We start from the raw sequence: 15,432 nt of genomic DNA on the forward strand, positions 1-15,432 counted from the left end.
AAAAATTTCTAATGGAACAATTTTTCTGTCCGAAAATGCCATTTTTTTTTAAATCAAAACTTTCCATGGGAATGTGTTCACCTCAATGATTTTCATAAAATGAAATATTTCAATAAGGTTAAAATGTTCCACTTTGGCTTTTTAGTTTGAAACAGCTTTTTAAAAAAAATTATTTTATATTACATGATCGATTATAATATAAAATGAAAAAGTCAAAATCAGAATATAACGCAACAATTCCCCCCAAATTATGAATTTTTATTGAATGTTGCAGGAAGATTTTTCTTCCCATTCTGATTCAGTACAAAACAATAAAAATGGGATTTTTATTAAATTTCATTCAATTGCAGTAAATTTTATTACATTTCTTTGAATTGCAGTGTAGACATTGCTCCTAGGAGAGTGTGCTTACCACAGCTGAATGCTCCTATTTTACTCTGTTTAATTATATGGATCCTGTAGATTCAGATGACAAAATTTGGAGAATAAAATTTATTTCTATCTTAACTTTGTCATGAGGGTATTTGATTTCTATGGCTCTGGATAAAGGCAAAGATTGAGGAATGATTAAAATAAAACAAAAGAATTAAGCGATACTTTTCCCTGCCAAAAAAGAAGCAACTACATTGTCCTGCTGAAATAAATCTGTTAGGAACCTTCAGCTGCCAGGGAATAGAAGGAAATTTGCAGTAAAGTAGCCAACTCACATTATCAGCTGCATATTATGCTTCCTTGTGTTGCCGCAGCATTTCTTTCTCCAACCAAATTGTTAACACTTTTTCTTTAAATACACACGCAGTCTGATTGGTTAGAAAGCTGAAGTTCAACGCTGTAGAATGCTTTTCCGAATCACAAAAGGACTTTCTTTCTTTGTGTCCAAATTTAAAATAGAAATTTCACACCAATAGCAGATTGTGACAGGAAAGCCCTCGTCTGTCATCATTTGCTGCTCTTGGACTAGAGCAGGAAGAAAGGTATAGGTAGGACAACTGTGATAGGTCAACCCCTACCATCCCAATGTGCTACCCCTGGACCAGGGGATGGGGAAAGATAGAGGTACCGCCACACTGTGACAAGCAGATCCCTATCATCACAACTTGCTGTCCCTGGACAGCAGATGGGTAAAGGTGACAGGCAGCCAGTTGTGATGGGAATGCTACCTCTGGACTATGGGATGGGGAAAGGCAAAGGCAGCCAATTGTTAGATATCAGTAACCACGACCAGTAGCAAATTGTGCAAGCAGCAGTTTGTAATGTCACTCTGGCCAGGAGAGGGGCAGCGGGCAGCACTCATGACAGAGGGGACTTGAGAGTGTTTTACTTGGGGTCCAGTGATGGGTTCATTCACTCCTACAAATAACCCGAGGAACCTGGTGGCCCAGCACGGACAGCTACATGAGCTGGGCTAGGGGAGCAGAGCTTGTATAGTCCAGGGGCAGGGCTGGTAGCCAGCGTGCCTGGTGTGGAGACAAGAGACCAGCGCTGACAGACTGCTCCCTGCTCCAATCTCCTACCACAGCACAATCACACTCGCTGTCCGTGTTGTCAGGATCTAAGTCTGTCATTGAGGTTTGTATAAGTATTTCAGCCTGGGTATTTGCCTGAGATAGTAAATTGTGCCTGCTTTGGGGCCTGCGTGCCGGCCTGAAAGCTAAAGCTTTTAAGATACACGTTAGCAGGGAACAAAGACCTCGTGTGTTTCTTTTCCCTACCTGCAACCAAACGGGTTTTCTTTATTACTGTGGAAAAGACAAGGGATGTCGTTAGAATGTTTCAAGGCGCAATGCGCGTGTGATGTACGAATGCACAAATGAAAGAGCTCTATCAAGATTGATGCCAGATGAAGGCTAAGGAACTGGCTGGGGAAGTGAGGAAGGTGAAGGGGGTGTTAAAAAGAAACATAAACATAAGGTCTTAAAGTGGCTGTGGCCAAGATCTAACCTCGCTCACTGCCCCTCCCATGAGGTACAAAAATGGCTGTACTAAAGCCCTCAGGTCTAGCCCCCTCCCAAACAGAAAATGACCATATATTGGAAGGGGTGGTACCGAGCGTGGGGGCACCCTGCAGGTATAATTAAGGCTCTCAAGAAGAAGAAGGAGGAGAAAAGGGACTCTTTTGGCATACAGAGCCATAGTCAGGGGCAGGGCAGATCTATGGGCCTATAGATCTCTGGTTGTGGGGGAAGGTAACTCTATCAGTATATATAGAAAAATAAGGCCGATTGGTGTGAAGGGTTTGGAGGTACAGTTACGGTTCTGAGTTTGTTCTGTCGCAGATTGCCTGCGATTGGACTCTGGGCTGTTGTTTTCCAATGACTGTGTCTTGGAACCGAGGCAGGGAGCCTAACAAGTGTCCTCAAGAAACTTATCCCCTGTTGCTCCAGACTCTAGCCAGCTTTTCTAGGACCAGGACCCCTCACTCTCGTGTTGCAGGTGATACTGGGGACTTTCTGGAACAGTTTTCACAGAAACCCCCTTTTCCTCCCTCCTGGGAACCTGGATGTCTCCTTTCTGTCCTCCCATTGACACAGTGATTTCTATCCATGATGGCCCCTGGAGGCTCCACGGCCCATTGGGAGAGGCCCCCAGAGGAAGGGTCTGGGGCAGGGTAGCTGCAGGGCAATTTTTTGTGTGTGATTTTAAAAAAAATAATTTTCATAAAGAAAGATGCAATAAGGATAGAAAATGGTAGTTGACAGACAGCTTGACTGCCTTCCCAACCCCCACGCCTTCCCAGGAGAGCCAAGAACCTGTTCACTTAACCAGCTCGACAATTTGTCAAAGCTGCAAGAGCAGGCAATGCAAAATCAGACACTATTACACAGACCTAACGTTGTAGGGTGTGTCTGTGTGTTGGGGAGGGGAACACAACAATAAAATACAAATGAACAATGATCCGAGGAGGTCACTAACTCCGGCAGAGGTTAGGGGCCATAACAGCAGTGGGTGGGCGAGGGTCTGTGGCTGTGATGTGCAGGTCAGACTAGATGATCATGATGGTCCCTTCTGGCCTTAAAGTGTATGAATCTAATAGAAGCCAGGTACAGGGAGGCAAAGCGCAGGGCAGGGATATCACTAGGACCCAGGAGGAGCTGGGTGGGATTGAGCCCACTCTGAGGTTGCTCAGGGGGCCAGGCAGGCAGCAGAAGGAGGAAGACAAGAGAAGTCCAGTGTGTGATGCATGCACTCTCTCTTGCTTCAGACTCCAGGTCATAGAGACTAGGATGACTGGGGCTAGAGAAGCCCATTTTTTCATGGAGGCTGTTCCCTCCATGCCTCAGTGACACTGTGTGATCCAGGATCCCCAGAGTCCTCCTTGAACAAATGTGATTGGCCTCTCTATCTCAATCACTGAATGCGCTCTATGGTTTGACATGCCAGAGACTGCACAGAGTGGAGACCAAAAGCAACCTCCAGGGTCATAGAGACTGCATAATAGAAAGTCCAGAGGAAGAGGTCATAGAGACTGAATTTTTATCTGAGGCTAGAGAGGCTGATTTCAGGGTCCCCAGTGGGATATTTCCCAGGTGTCTCAGGGACACAGTCTGAGCCGGGATCGTGAAAACACCCAGAGCCAGGGGCGGATTCTCCCCCCAGGGACAGAGGCCGGCGGGAAAGTGAAGATCGGGGCCTGGTCACCAGCATCGAAAAATGTCACCTGCCCCCGGTCACAGTCCAGACACACCCGGATCCTGCTGGGGACCCGGCGACGGGGCAGGGGGGTCTCAGGGGAGATGAGAGCCCAGAACTGATCCCGCCACCGCCGCACAGCCCAGATCCCCTCCTCAGGGCTATGGCTGATCCATCCCTTCCTCCTCACAGACTCTCTGGCCACCCCCACAGCCCAGTATCGCCCACCCCCCAGCTCCACCTCCCAGTAATGTCTCCCCGAGGTGAATCCCTCACAGCCCAGCACACAGAGATCAGTGTCAAATCTCTCAGGGTTGTTGGGCAGATCCTGCCGTGTGTCTGCCCATCTCACACTTTTCCCATCCGCAGACAGGACGAGTTCGGGATGAGCCGTGCCTGGATCCAGAGTCACATTCGCTGGGGAGAGAGAATCAGAGCGTTAGGGGCCGAGCTCAGCCCTGGGGGAGGCTGGGACCATTTCTCACACCCCCCAACAGCCCTGTTCTGGCTGGGACACTCCTGGATCCAGGGAGCTGCCCCTGTCCTGGGCACCTGAGACTGAGCAGAGCTGAGCCGTCATTAAAGTTCCTCAGTCTGTTTCTCATTTGTTTGCAGAGGCTTCAACTCCCTGCTCCCCCTGCTGGGGCTGCTCCATTCCCAGAGGCAGAGACACAGCAAGGAAGGGGTCAGAAGCTTTTAGTGAGGAGGGAGCAGAAAAGGCAGGTACCAGCTTTAAACCCCAGAGGCAGTTGCTTATTGGGGGGAGGCAGGCCCCGGGGCACTGTCCTGCTGGGGGAGCTGGACTGGCCCTTAATGGGGGGGGGGGGAGGATGCAGCATGGGGGATGCAGGCACAGAGCCTCCTGCACCCCCCATTAAGGTTTTTTGCCCGGAACGTATTTGCCCGCCATTCCAGCCCCGCACTGTCTCAGGCTGGCAGGGGGTGAGGCTGCCCCTGTGTGAGCTGGCACCGGACTGCTGGCCTGCACCGGGAGAGGTGCGCACCAGGCAAGTGCGGGGAGTGGAGGGTGGCGGAGCCAAGCCTGTATTTGCAGCCCATCCTCCTCCCACAAGTAGAGACCCCCCTTCCCAGGACAGCTGGGGGGTCACACTGGGACCTCTCCTGCTGTATACAAGGAAGGGCACATGGCGGGGGGTGGGGGTGTGTGCAAATATAGGCTTGGCCCTCACACGCCGGAGACCCTCTCTATGCCACTGCCCAGAGGGAAGCTCCTTCCCCTAACTGCATCCTCCACTCTCAGGCCAGGGAACAAAGAGGAAGATGCAGCATTGGGACAGAGCCAATTAAGACCAGAGAGCAGGGACTGGCATTGGGTGGGGTAGTCCCAGCCCAGAGAGAAGGGGAGAGGGGGGCTAGCATCAGAGTGGAGCATCTCCCCAATCCAGGAAGAAGTGAGCAGCTCTAATGGGAGAGCCAATCCCTGCCCAGAGGAAAGGCAGGATGTTGGGCACGAGTGATGGGGACACCCCTCTGCACTGGGGTAAAGGAGAGGGATGTGTCATCCCTCAGGGCCAAGAGCTCTGTTTTAGGGCTGCTCAGTGCAAGCGTTTGTTCATCAGCGTGGGCACGAAGGCAGCACTGAGGTTGGTGTTAGGATTGTTTGTGTGACTTCAGCTGGGATCCCCGTAGCATTTCATGTGTTTAGTTTTAGGGCTCGGTGTGTCCTGGCTGGTGTCGGTTGGTTTTTAATTTTATCAACAATATCATTAAAATATTTTCATGGGAACTTTCTGATAATTTAAAACTAATCTTCACCTGCAATCGCGCCTTGTCTGAGTGATCCTAGGGATTCCCCTCTTTTTGTCTCCAGTGCAGGTGGCAGAGTGTCTGAAGGGGAAAGGATAAAAGACATGGAATTTCAGGGTTTCATATTTATAACAGCATTCCCACCTGTGTATATATATGTGAGTTAACCGTATTTTAATTATGACAGAGAAACAGACAGAAAGGTCGAGAGACATATTCAGGTATTTAATAGAAACTAATCTGAAACCTTCTGTTTCCTTTATCATTCAGGTATCTCCCACCAATGGAATCAACATCCATGAAACTGCACAACCATCCCAGGACAGACAATCTGTAAGAGATGTACTTTTTCCTCCCTGCTTACAGACTCCATTTGGTTTGTCTCATCACTTACTCCATTTTGTCATAACCTAGAGTCCTAGACCCAGATCATGCAAAGACTTTGGCATAAAAGTAACTTTACCCACTTTGGTCCCTTTGACATTAACAGAATGTTAAGAGTTCAGAAAACTAGAGCTTGACTTGTAAGCTGTTGGGTCTGTTTATTTAGCGTCTCTACAGGGAGCAGCATGACGGGGCCCTCGTGCTCCAGAGGCAGAAATATGAATAATAATAAAATCATTTTATCCATGTGGAATTAGAGGCAGGGGGAAGTTTGGCTCAATGGGCCAGATTCACCCCTGCACTGGCAGGAGGCGAGACAGTTTGAGACTCTGCTGTTCCATGGCTGCAGGGGCCGGTGCAGACCTTGGTGCAGGCTGAGGAAGTTCTGAAGCCAGCCAGAGTTGTGTCCCTTCTACAATGGCCCCCGTGTTTCTTGGCCAGCGTGCAGAGTGTCAGAGGCCCAGCTTTACACTGCCCATGTCCCTCTATCCTTCATCCACCCCTCCCTCTTCCACCCTGCCCTTCCCAACCCCCTCCATTCCCAGACCTTTCAGGAACTCTCCTAGTGTCTGCAGCTGCTACTATTTGCAAGCTCGCCCACCGCTAAAGGCCTCTCCCCCAGCCTAAGGGGTGGAGCCACCGGACCCAGGACTCATCTGATTTCGTGGGACAACAAATGAAAAAACAGGAAGGGGCGTGATGGTCAAAGGGTCAATCGGAGGAAAGAGGAAGGGGACACCAAGCAGAGAACCCCGGACAACACTCACTGCTCCCGAAAGGCGTCAAGGGAGCCAGCGCACGCTGCCCAGAGGAATTCTGCCCAGATGCGTGAATGGACAGAGGAATAGAAGTAGGCCTCACAGTCGCAGGGTGCCCCCGCAACCAATCTCCTCTCCCTGGGGTTATAGATGGCGACTTTGGCCAGAGCAAGGAGGAGGCTGACGAGGAGGTTCCGCGACTTTGTGGGGCCACAGATGGGGTGCAGATATAAAAACTAGTGCGGGGAAAAGTGCAGCCAGAACCCCAGCAGGAGGTTCTGGAGAAGCCGGAACAGGGGCTGCAGCCTGGCGCACTCCAGATAAGCATGCGCCAGGGTCTCCCTCACACTGCAGAAGGGGCAGGCGTCGGGTGAACCGCGTCAGGAACACACCCATGCTCACGGCTCCATGGAGGAGCCGCCAACTGATGTCCCCAGTGGGCCGTGGGGTCAAGGTGGAGTAAAGACTTGCCCACCAGGGGTCCTCGCCCTCTACAGGTGGCAACAGGTCCTGCCACTTGGTGTCAGGCTGGGACACGAAGGCGAGGAGATGAAGGGTGTGGAGCACGAGCATGTAAAGATGGGCCCCCGGCGCAGTTCGAAAGAGGACCGGCTGCAGGTCGCGCAGCCAGCTCGGTGTGTGGGGAGGGGGCGGCTGGGGGGCTCGTGGGGCCTGGACTCGATGGAAAGTGCCAGACGGCTGGGACTGAGGCATGGGGGGTCTGTGGGGGTGGCTCCTGTGCTGGAGGGATACTTCACACTGTGGGAGGGGCTTTCTCCTTCCCCACAGCCCCTTTGGCCCAGACTAGCTGCCATACGGGACCAGAGCACAGTGATAGGCTGGGACCGGCTTTATCAAATGGCCTTTAATGTAGGGTCTAGATTTTGAGTGTCGGCCTTTAGGCACCTGCGGCCTGGTACTCAGAGGGGTTGGGAACCACCACTTCCCTAGGTAACCCATTCCAGTGCTTCATCAGCCTCCTAGTGAAAAAGCTTTTCCCAATATCCAACCACAGTCTCCCCCACTGGAACTTGAGACCATTGCTCCTTATTCTGTCATCTGCCACCACTGAGGACAGCCTAGCTCCATCCTCCCTGACACCCTCTTTCAGGTAGCACCCCCCCCCCCCCAACTCCCTACTCCCCAGCTAGAGGCAGGTGAAGCCGCAGGAACTCCTCCCCTACCTCCCTGGAGCTGGGGGAAGCCACCCAGGACTTCTCGCCCCAGGGCAGTGGAGTCCAGCTAACCCGGTTTCTCACTCCCACCCCCCTAGCCCGCTCCCCCTCAACAACACTCTGTTCTGTAGACCAGCCCTCAGAGGCTTATCCCAGTTTTCCATCCTGGATCCCTTCTCAGTACCTTTGAACTTCCTCAGAGTCTCTGTTAGAGCAACAGTTTTCTGGGAGAAATCACTGAGTCCCTTTTCCAGTTCAGGAGAAATCTCCTCTGGCTGCTGGAACTTCCCCTTCTCACACCTGGACAGAAACAATTTCACATGGTTATATTTCACTTAGTGACTCTTTTTACTTCTCCTAGCCTCCAAGAAGGTGCAACACAGGCCATGGCTGTGCAACCTTCTCCCCCAAAGGACACGTTCATATTCTTCACCCTGGCCTGTAGAGATCAGCTTTGGGGATAAAAGGGGAATTGAGTCTCTCTGTGTCCAATTTCCTCCTTGGCCTCTCTGCTCTGATTGATAGAGCGGTGCACAGGGACATCTAGCAGATATCCATGGGTTTGCAGGGCTCTACTGATGGACAGAAGGTTCCCATGTTAATTGCTGTAGAAATCGGTCCACTAGGAACTAAATTGATACACCAACTTCCCTGTCCGCAGCTTATTCCACCCAGGTCTCCAAACAGTCCTCATGGGGGAAAGACTCAATCACTGCTACCCTGGGCTGAATGGTAACCAGCGCCCAGAAGGGAAAGGCCCATATTTCATCTCCACAATGGTGAGGCAGCCTGTCCCCTTGGGATGTGACGTCTCTAGAAAATACTTTAGATCAGTCTTTACACTGAATGGATAATTCCAGAGTCTTCTATAAAAGGGTGAGAACCTCGGGATGAAGTTGAAATTTATCAGGGAGAATTTTATCCAGAATGTGACTTTCCCCCACATTTTGGTGCAGAGCCCTGGAGAGATGCGATGCTAACATCATCTCCAAGCTCTTTCTCAGCACTGTGAAGTGTGAGGGGGAGTGAGAGAGAGCCACGTACCTGCTCAAGGTGCTTCTGATATCCTAGAGGAGAGAGAGAGAAGGAATATTAGTCCCACCTGACATACACTTCAATTCCAAAGAAAGGATTTAGCAAGCATGGGGAAAAGAGGCCGTGTCCTGGCCCCAGGGCCATGGATTCCCTGAGCTAATGGGACTTTTCCATCTCTAATATCAATGTGTCTGTGAGTCTGCCAAGAACAATAATAAATTTCATGTCAGAAATCACACACTGAGTTACACTGAGATCTCTGTGACCATGCCCATGGATGGGACTCCCGTGCCCATGTTTTAGGAGCTCTCCTGTCCCTGTGCTGGATATGAAGTGTTTCTAACTCAGTCTCACCTGCAGGAATTCACTTGCTGGCTTCTGATACTTCCCCTCTATGTCACTGATCAGCTCAGTGAGATGGGACATCTCCGCAGAGAGTTTGTTTATATTTTCAGTTTGTATCTTCAGAATCTCCTTATCCAGCTTTAGAAGCTGGGCCAGCAGGAATCGCTCTTGTTCCTTCAGGAACTGCTGCAGTTGCTGAAACTGAGACACAATTTTTTGCCTCTCGGTTTGTGTCTTTCTCTGTAAAAGAAAATATTAAAAAAATAAGGAAAGGGCTGGTCAGGGACATGGATGGAGTCTGGGGTCCTTTCATGGAGTGTTGAGTGTGGAGGAGGAGAATGTCTCTGCAAATTCCAAGTCGTCTGCCACTGAACAAATCCCTGTGGTTACTAGAGAGAGGATTTTCTCACATCCTTTCCCTTGGCCCTTGGCCTTAGAATATCACACCCTTGGCCTCAGAATTTCAGAAAGCAATGTTTCCATGTCTGACATGGTTCAAATAGTGTATTATCGATGGCCTTGGAGACGTAGATCAAAAGCAATAGAAGGCAGGACAAAACACTAAAGCTGGGTGACATTTTCTGCACTGAAATTTTTTCCAGGGAAAGTGCAGATTTGTCAACACTGAAACCTTTCATGATTTCCTGCCAATGTCACGCAGTTGTTTTGTTATAAAAATAAATAGATGAGAATTCAAAACATTTTCTTTTTTAAATTTTTTTCCAGGATTTTAAATTTTAAATGACTTCTTGTTAGAAAATTTCCTTTTTTTTTAATATAAATATGTATATTTTTAAAAGAAAAGGTCAAAACTGAAAGAAAACATTTTGATTTTGTCAAAATTAAACATTTCACTTATTTAAAAATCAGTTTTTGGTTCAATCCAATATTTTTTTTTATATCAACCAATGAAAAAGATCTGTTATTTGCCCAGCTCTACTGAGAGCCACATTGACACAGACAGGTGGGAAGAGAAAAAAGAGAATGAAACTTGGGAGAGGATTTTTCAGGCCCTCTGTATTTGGACATCCACACCCACCCAGACGTACACACACATACACAGTATCCCAGGATCATGAAGCAATGGACAAAATTCCACATTCCCCAAGGCCACAAAGCACTCATTCACAAGAGTGAAATGTGAAGGCAATAAGCTGTAATAAATGATAAACTGCAATTAAAGAGAAAGAGACTTAAGAAATAAGGAGGGTGTGAGCTGTAGTGAAAATAAGAAAATAGTAAGGAGTGTAAAACAAAACATCTGGATAGCATCCAAATGAATGACAGAAAGGGAGAAATTGTCAGAGCACAAAGAGACTGTAAGTCTGAAAGGAGCAGAGGGATAATTGTTCAGTCAAGAAACCAGTACATCACATCCAGGAATACATGTCTTTATTTAAGATGAAACTCAAAACCTTAAACAAAGATTGAACAAGAGGATTCCTCAAGATATAACAAAACAGTCTCAAAACTCTGGGCTTACAGAGGCTGAAAACTGAGAAACTGAAGAGTGAACATGTAAGGGTAGGGTTTGGAACTAGTGCATTGGATTAAAATCAAAATTCTGTTATTTCATAAATAGAAATTGGTCCCTATAAACTAGTAGTTAATATACAGTAGATAGGAATAATAGTTTACAGTAGTGTAGGGCAGTGGTTTTCAACGTGTGGTCCGTGGGCCTCTGGGGGTCTGTGGACTATGTCTAAGGGGTCCACAAAAGACTAAGGCTATGACTTCATTGATGACGGCAAACTGATCGATTTATCCAGATTGACTGAGCGGAAGTAGAGACCCAATCAATTGCCCCAGAAATCGACGCTACTAATCAACCTCCACTAAAAAGAGTAACGCTGCGTCGACAGGAGGGCATTTCCCGTCAGCGCAGCGAAATGAAGACACTGCGGTAAGTAGAAGTTAGGAAGTCGACAGGAGATACACAAGCTACTCTATGTACCCTGCGTACCTCCCGTTCACTGCCGTCGAATTTTGCGGCAAGTGTAGACATAGTCTTAGACTGAAAACTAACTGAGCATATTCAACTATATATGCAGACACTAGATTTCCAAAGGGGTCTGCACCTCCATTCGAAATTTCCAAAGGGATCCGCAAATGAAAATAATTGAAAACCTTCATGGTGTAAGACTAACTAGTAATTCCTGCTAAAACAACCAATTTTGATTTACTTGTGATTATTCTCCACTTCACTGATTTCTGCTGCACCCCCAACTGATTGAGATAAACAGAATTGAGTCTCTAGATTGCCCCTGCCTCTCCTCATTGCTCAGATTGAGAACGACCCTCTATACAGCTCGTTACAAATGCAGGTTAATAATGATGATTATCTACCAGATTTTCCTGGCTTCTCTTCTCGCTGCTCACTTGAAATTCCACGAGTCTTGCTCTCTCTTCCCTTAGTTTCTTCACATGAGCCTGAATCTTTTCCTGAAGAAACAGAAAATGCTTTGAGTGGTGTTAGTTTTATTTTTAGGAGTGAGAGTGGGGATGATCTTTTCCAACACAAACAAACACGCTATCGATAACTGGAAAAATCTAGTGGATTCATGATATCAGATATACCAAGGAAGTGGAGTCATATTGACACTGGGAGTGTTTTATTTTCAGGCTTCTTGAATTGTTTCACCTGGTTTCTCTATTGATTTACACCAACATGACACTGAGGTCAGATCCTGGGATTTTTCTTTCGCCGTGTGAAATATCCTGTTTTGGGGAAGGTTTAACCAACAAAGAGAGACAAATCCCAGGTGCCACCAGGGCTCAGAATATGGGCTGGGATTCTTCAAGGAGCCCAACTCCCACTGAATTTCAGCCCTGAACTGCTGGGAATTGCACCAGTTGGACAGAGCTGGGCTGAGTAATAAGACAAGCCCCGTTAGACATGTTTATTTTTGGCAGGAATGTTTGGCGTTTGCCCTTGTACTGTCCTGGACCCTTCCAGTGGCAATGCTGCCTGGGTAGCTATTCCCCAGCTCCCACCAAAGCTCCTGGAAGCAGGGGGTCCTAGAGATTTCAAAATGCCACGCTATGGAGAGCAGCCTGAGGACAATGGAACCAGCTTGGCTGGTTTTTCAGACTGACACAGCTCAGCACCACCCAGTGTTTGTTTTGCTGCAACCCAGTCTAATCCCAATGGTATTTGGCATGGACTTGCGCTGTCTGGAGCCCTTCTGTGCATGTACTCAAGGTGCTGAGGGTCCACACAGTGTTTAGCCCAGTGATCTCCTCTAGTGCAGGCCGGCATCTGAGTTTAACCCCTCATGAACGAACACAGGAATTCAGAATCCCTGTGGGAAGTGCCATCTCCTGCTGGGCCTGGGCAGTTTATCAAAGCACCATTCCCTCCAAACGGCCTTGCTTAATTATTTTTCAGTGCTTGTGCGGAGGCAGCATGGTCTAGTGGTCAGGGCACTGATTGGTGGCTTATTAGCCCTGGGTTTTATTCCCAGCCCTGCCAGTGACCTGCTGAGTGACACTGGGTAAGTCAAGTTTCCTCTCTGTGCCTCAGTTTCCCCTCCCACCCTCGGTCTATCTTAACTAGTTAGACTGTAGCCTTCTCAGGGAAGGGATTATCCCAAGGAGAGGAGACGTTTGGACATGGTGTTTATATCATTGGGAGGTGGTGGAAGTGGGGAGGGGCAGAGAAAGGGTCCTTCACTGCCCAGGACACCATGTATAGGAGAGGAGGGGTTTTCCCCCCCCTCACTCCAGAATGTAAGCTTTAGGACATTTATCGAGGGCCACACTTCACCTGCATGAGCCTTTGGAGGAGTTGCTGAGAAACCTACATAGGCCTGAAATCCCCAGAGGAGGCTCAACAGGTGGCTGCCTGGGGCTAAGGAAAAGCCAAATGCTGGGGAAGGTGAGTTTCCCAAGGCTCTGGCTATAAAAATAATGCTCAGTCATACCTTGAATTCTTCAACCGCTTCCTCTGCAGGAACGACTGTGTGATCTCTGTGCTCCTTGGCTCTGTCGCACACCACACAGATGGGGATTTCATCCTCTTTGCAGAACAGTTTTAGAGGCTCCCTGTGTTTCTCACACAGTCTTTCTCTTACTAGTTCCCTCCCTGACTGCAAGCTGAGTGCTCTGGCTGCTTCCACTATACTCTTGAGCTTCCTGTTTGGCTTGAGGTTTCTCCTGGGAAAGGTCTCTCGACACTGAGGGCAGGAGATGTCTGCACCGAATCCCTTCCAGCACCGGGTGATGCAGGCTCTGCAGAAATTGTGATCACAGTCTAGAGACACCGGATCATTAAAATACTCCAGACAGATGGGACATGTCGCTTCATCCTGGATATTTTTTGCTGGATTCACAGCAGCCATGTCTGCTTGTGCAGAAAAGAAACAAGATGAGAGAGAGGAATGGAGTTTTTAGTTTCACTTCCTTTTCAGAATTCTGTTCTGGGCTGAAACTTTGCACGTCATTGGCTGTTTTCTTTCTGGGTGGGGTCTGATGTTTGTTTTTGTGAATTGTGAAGAACCTTTGAATGAAGTGTGATGACTGCCAATTGACACTAACTCTTCCAAAATATTGCAGATACCTGCAACCTCTCCTGTTATTTAGTCATTCATAAAAATTAGAGCTGGTCAAAAAAGTTTTTAATGAACAATTTTCCTGTCCGACAATGCAAGTGTGTTGAAATGAAAGCTTTCCATGGGAATGTGTTCACTTCGATGATTTTTATAAAATGAATCTTTTCAGCAAGCTTAAAATGTTCCCCTTTGGCTTTTTAGTTTGAAACAACTTTGTTTTAAAGTGTATTTTGTATTACATGATCAATTATAATATAAAATGAAAAAGTCAAAATCAGAATATCACTTGTACAGTTTTATTGAAATTAAACATTTAAATTTCCCCCAAATTATGAATTTTTATTTAGTGTTGCAGAAGAGTTAAGAGTCTAAAAGAAATAAAATAGTTGTAGTAATAGAAAAGGAATTCATGGCTCCAATATTAGGAAATTAATATAGGGAAACAATGGGTTAACCCTCTGCTAAAGAAAGGGAGTCTTTCTTTCTTTCACCCTCTGATAAAGAAAGGGAGTTTTTCTCTAAAGGGAGAAGCACTTATCTAGTCATAAATTCTGGCTTCAGGAATTTCACCAGACAGGGGTAAAAGGGAGGGGGAGTTTTCTTTTCTGATAAGTAAAAAATGTCAACATAAAGAAATCCATTAGAAAAGGGCAAGAGGTAAAGTAGAAAGGCACATGCTTAAAAAGGTAATAGAATATTAGCACACACCTTGCATAGAAAATTTGCTTATTAGCATGAACATGGATCTATATGTTGTATGTGGAAGAAAATGTATGTAATAGGCGGTCGCGAAAGTTGTAAACCTTTTATTACCCAGCCAATGGGGAACGAAGGGAGGGATTTTTTCGTCCGGGATAGGGAATATAAACTGTTAAACAAAGAAAGGGGGGCGCGCTCCTTTCGGAATAGTTTTTTGTTCTGGAGTTGTGCCCAGCTTTGCAAACCTGTTAAAAGAATAAAAGTAGTTTGTTTTTACTCTTTACCCGCTTATATCCGATGTTCTTTATTAAACCTTTTTAGTCCTAAGTGGACAAATTGAAAAGGTATTTCTTACAGTTTTGGGGGCCGTCCGGGATTCTCACCAGCCTCCAGAGACGGTTGCCCGACTATAGTCTTGGATGACGCGTCCTATCGAGTTCAACAGTCCCAGGCTTATCTCGGGACGACGCCTCTGTCACGGCTGCAGGAATCCGACAAGGACCGGTTCGGGTAAAGATTAATTGTAAAGTATAAAAGGCCGTAGAGGGCCTAAAGGTTAATTGTAATGGACAAAAGGCCGTAGAGGGCCATAGGAAAAAGGAGCGCGCTAAGACCAGGCAACTCTGTGCACGGATCAAGGTAAGAAAGACAAAAAGGGGTTTGTCGTTTGAGTATTACCTTGTTGGTCGAGTGGGTAGATGGTCTAAGGAGGTGTTGTGTGAGACGTCCATAAGGGGACAAAGTGAGTGTGGAGACCTGAACCGCAGTTCCATACCTCCACGAGGAGATTGGTCGGTGACGGTCGAAGCGTGTGATAAATACTTACACATACGAAAATAAGACTCCTAAAGAGACCTCTACCATGGGAAGTGAGAGAAATACTGAGTGGCAGGTTTCTCTAAAGAAGTACTGAGTGGCAGTCAGACTTCTCTTATGTGGTATAATAAGTGTGTTAAAGGGATCTTGAAGACTGTTTGTAATTAGGTGCTACCTTTAGTGTTTCAGGAAAGAGAGAGGAAATTTTTTTCTCTCTCCTTCTCTCTCTCTCCTTTTCTCTTCTCTTGTTTCCGATAACCCTTGAGAAAGGGG

General features: G+C 47.4%; 1 protein-coding gene across 1 annotated transcript; it reads right to left on the reverse strand.

The window, feature by feature from the left end:
- Positions 1 to 3,532: 3,532 nt before the first annotated feature.
- Positions 3,533 to 13,434, reverse strand: LOC137160117 (zinc finger protein RFP-like). The gene is made up of 7 exons (XM_067558562.1): positions 13,018 to 13,434; positions 11,441 to 11,536; positions 9,104 to 9,334; positions 8,759 to 8,781; positions 7,899 to 8,014; positions 5,419 to 5,478; positions 3,533 to 4,047 (listed from the first exon to the last, which is right to left on the reverse strand). Exons 1-7 carry the CDS (start codon positions 13,432 to 13,434, stop codon positions 3,533 to 3,535), a joined length of 1,458 nt encoding a protein of 485 aa, XP_067414663.1.
- Positions 13,435 to 15,432: the final 1,998 nt, after the last annotated feature.

Source organism: Emydura macquarii, unplaced genomic scaffold, assembly GCF_026122565.2.
Source record: "Emydura macquarii macquarii isolate MOO-44397 ecotype Brisbane River unplaced genomic scaffold, CSIRO-AGI_Emac_v2 contig_2140, whole genome shotgun sequence".
NCBI lineage: Eukaryota > Metazoa > Chordata > Testudines > Chelidae > Emydura > Emydura macquarii.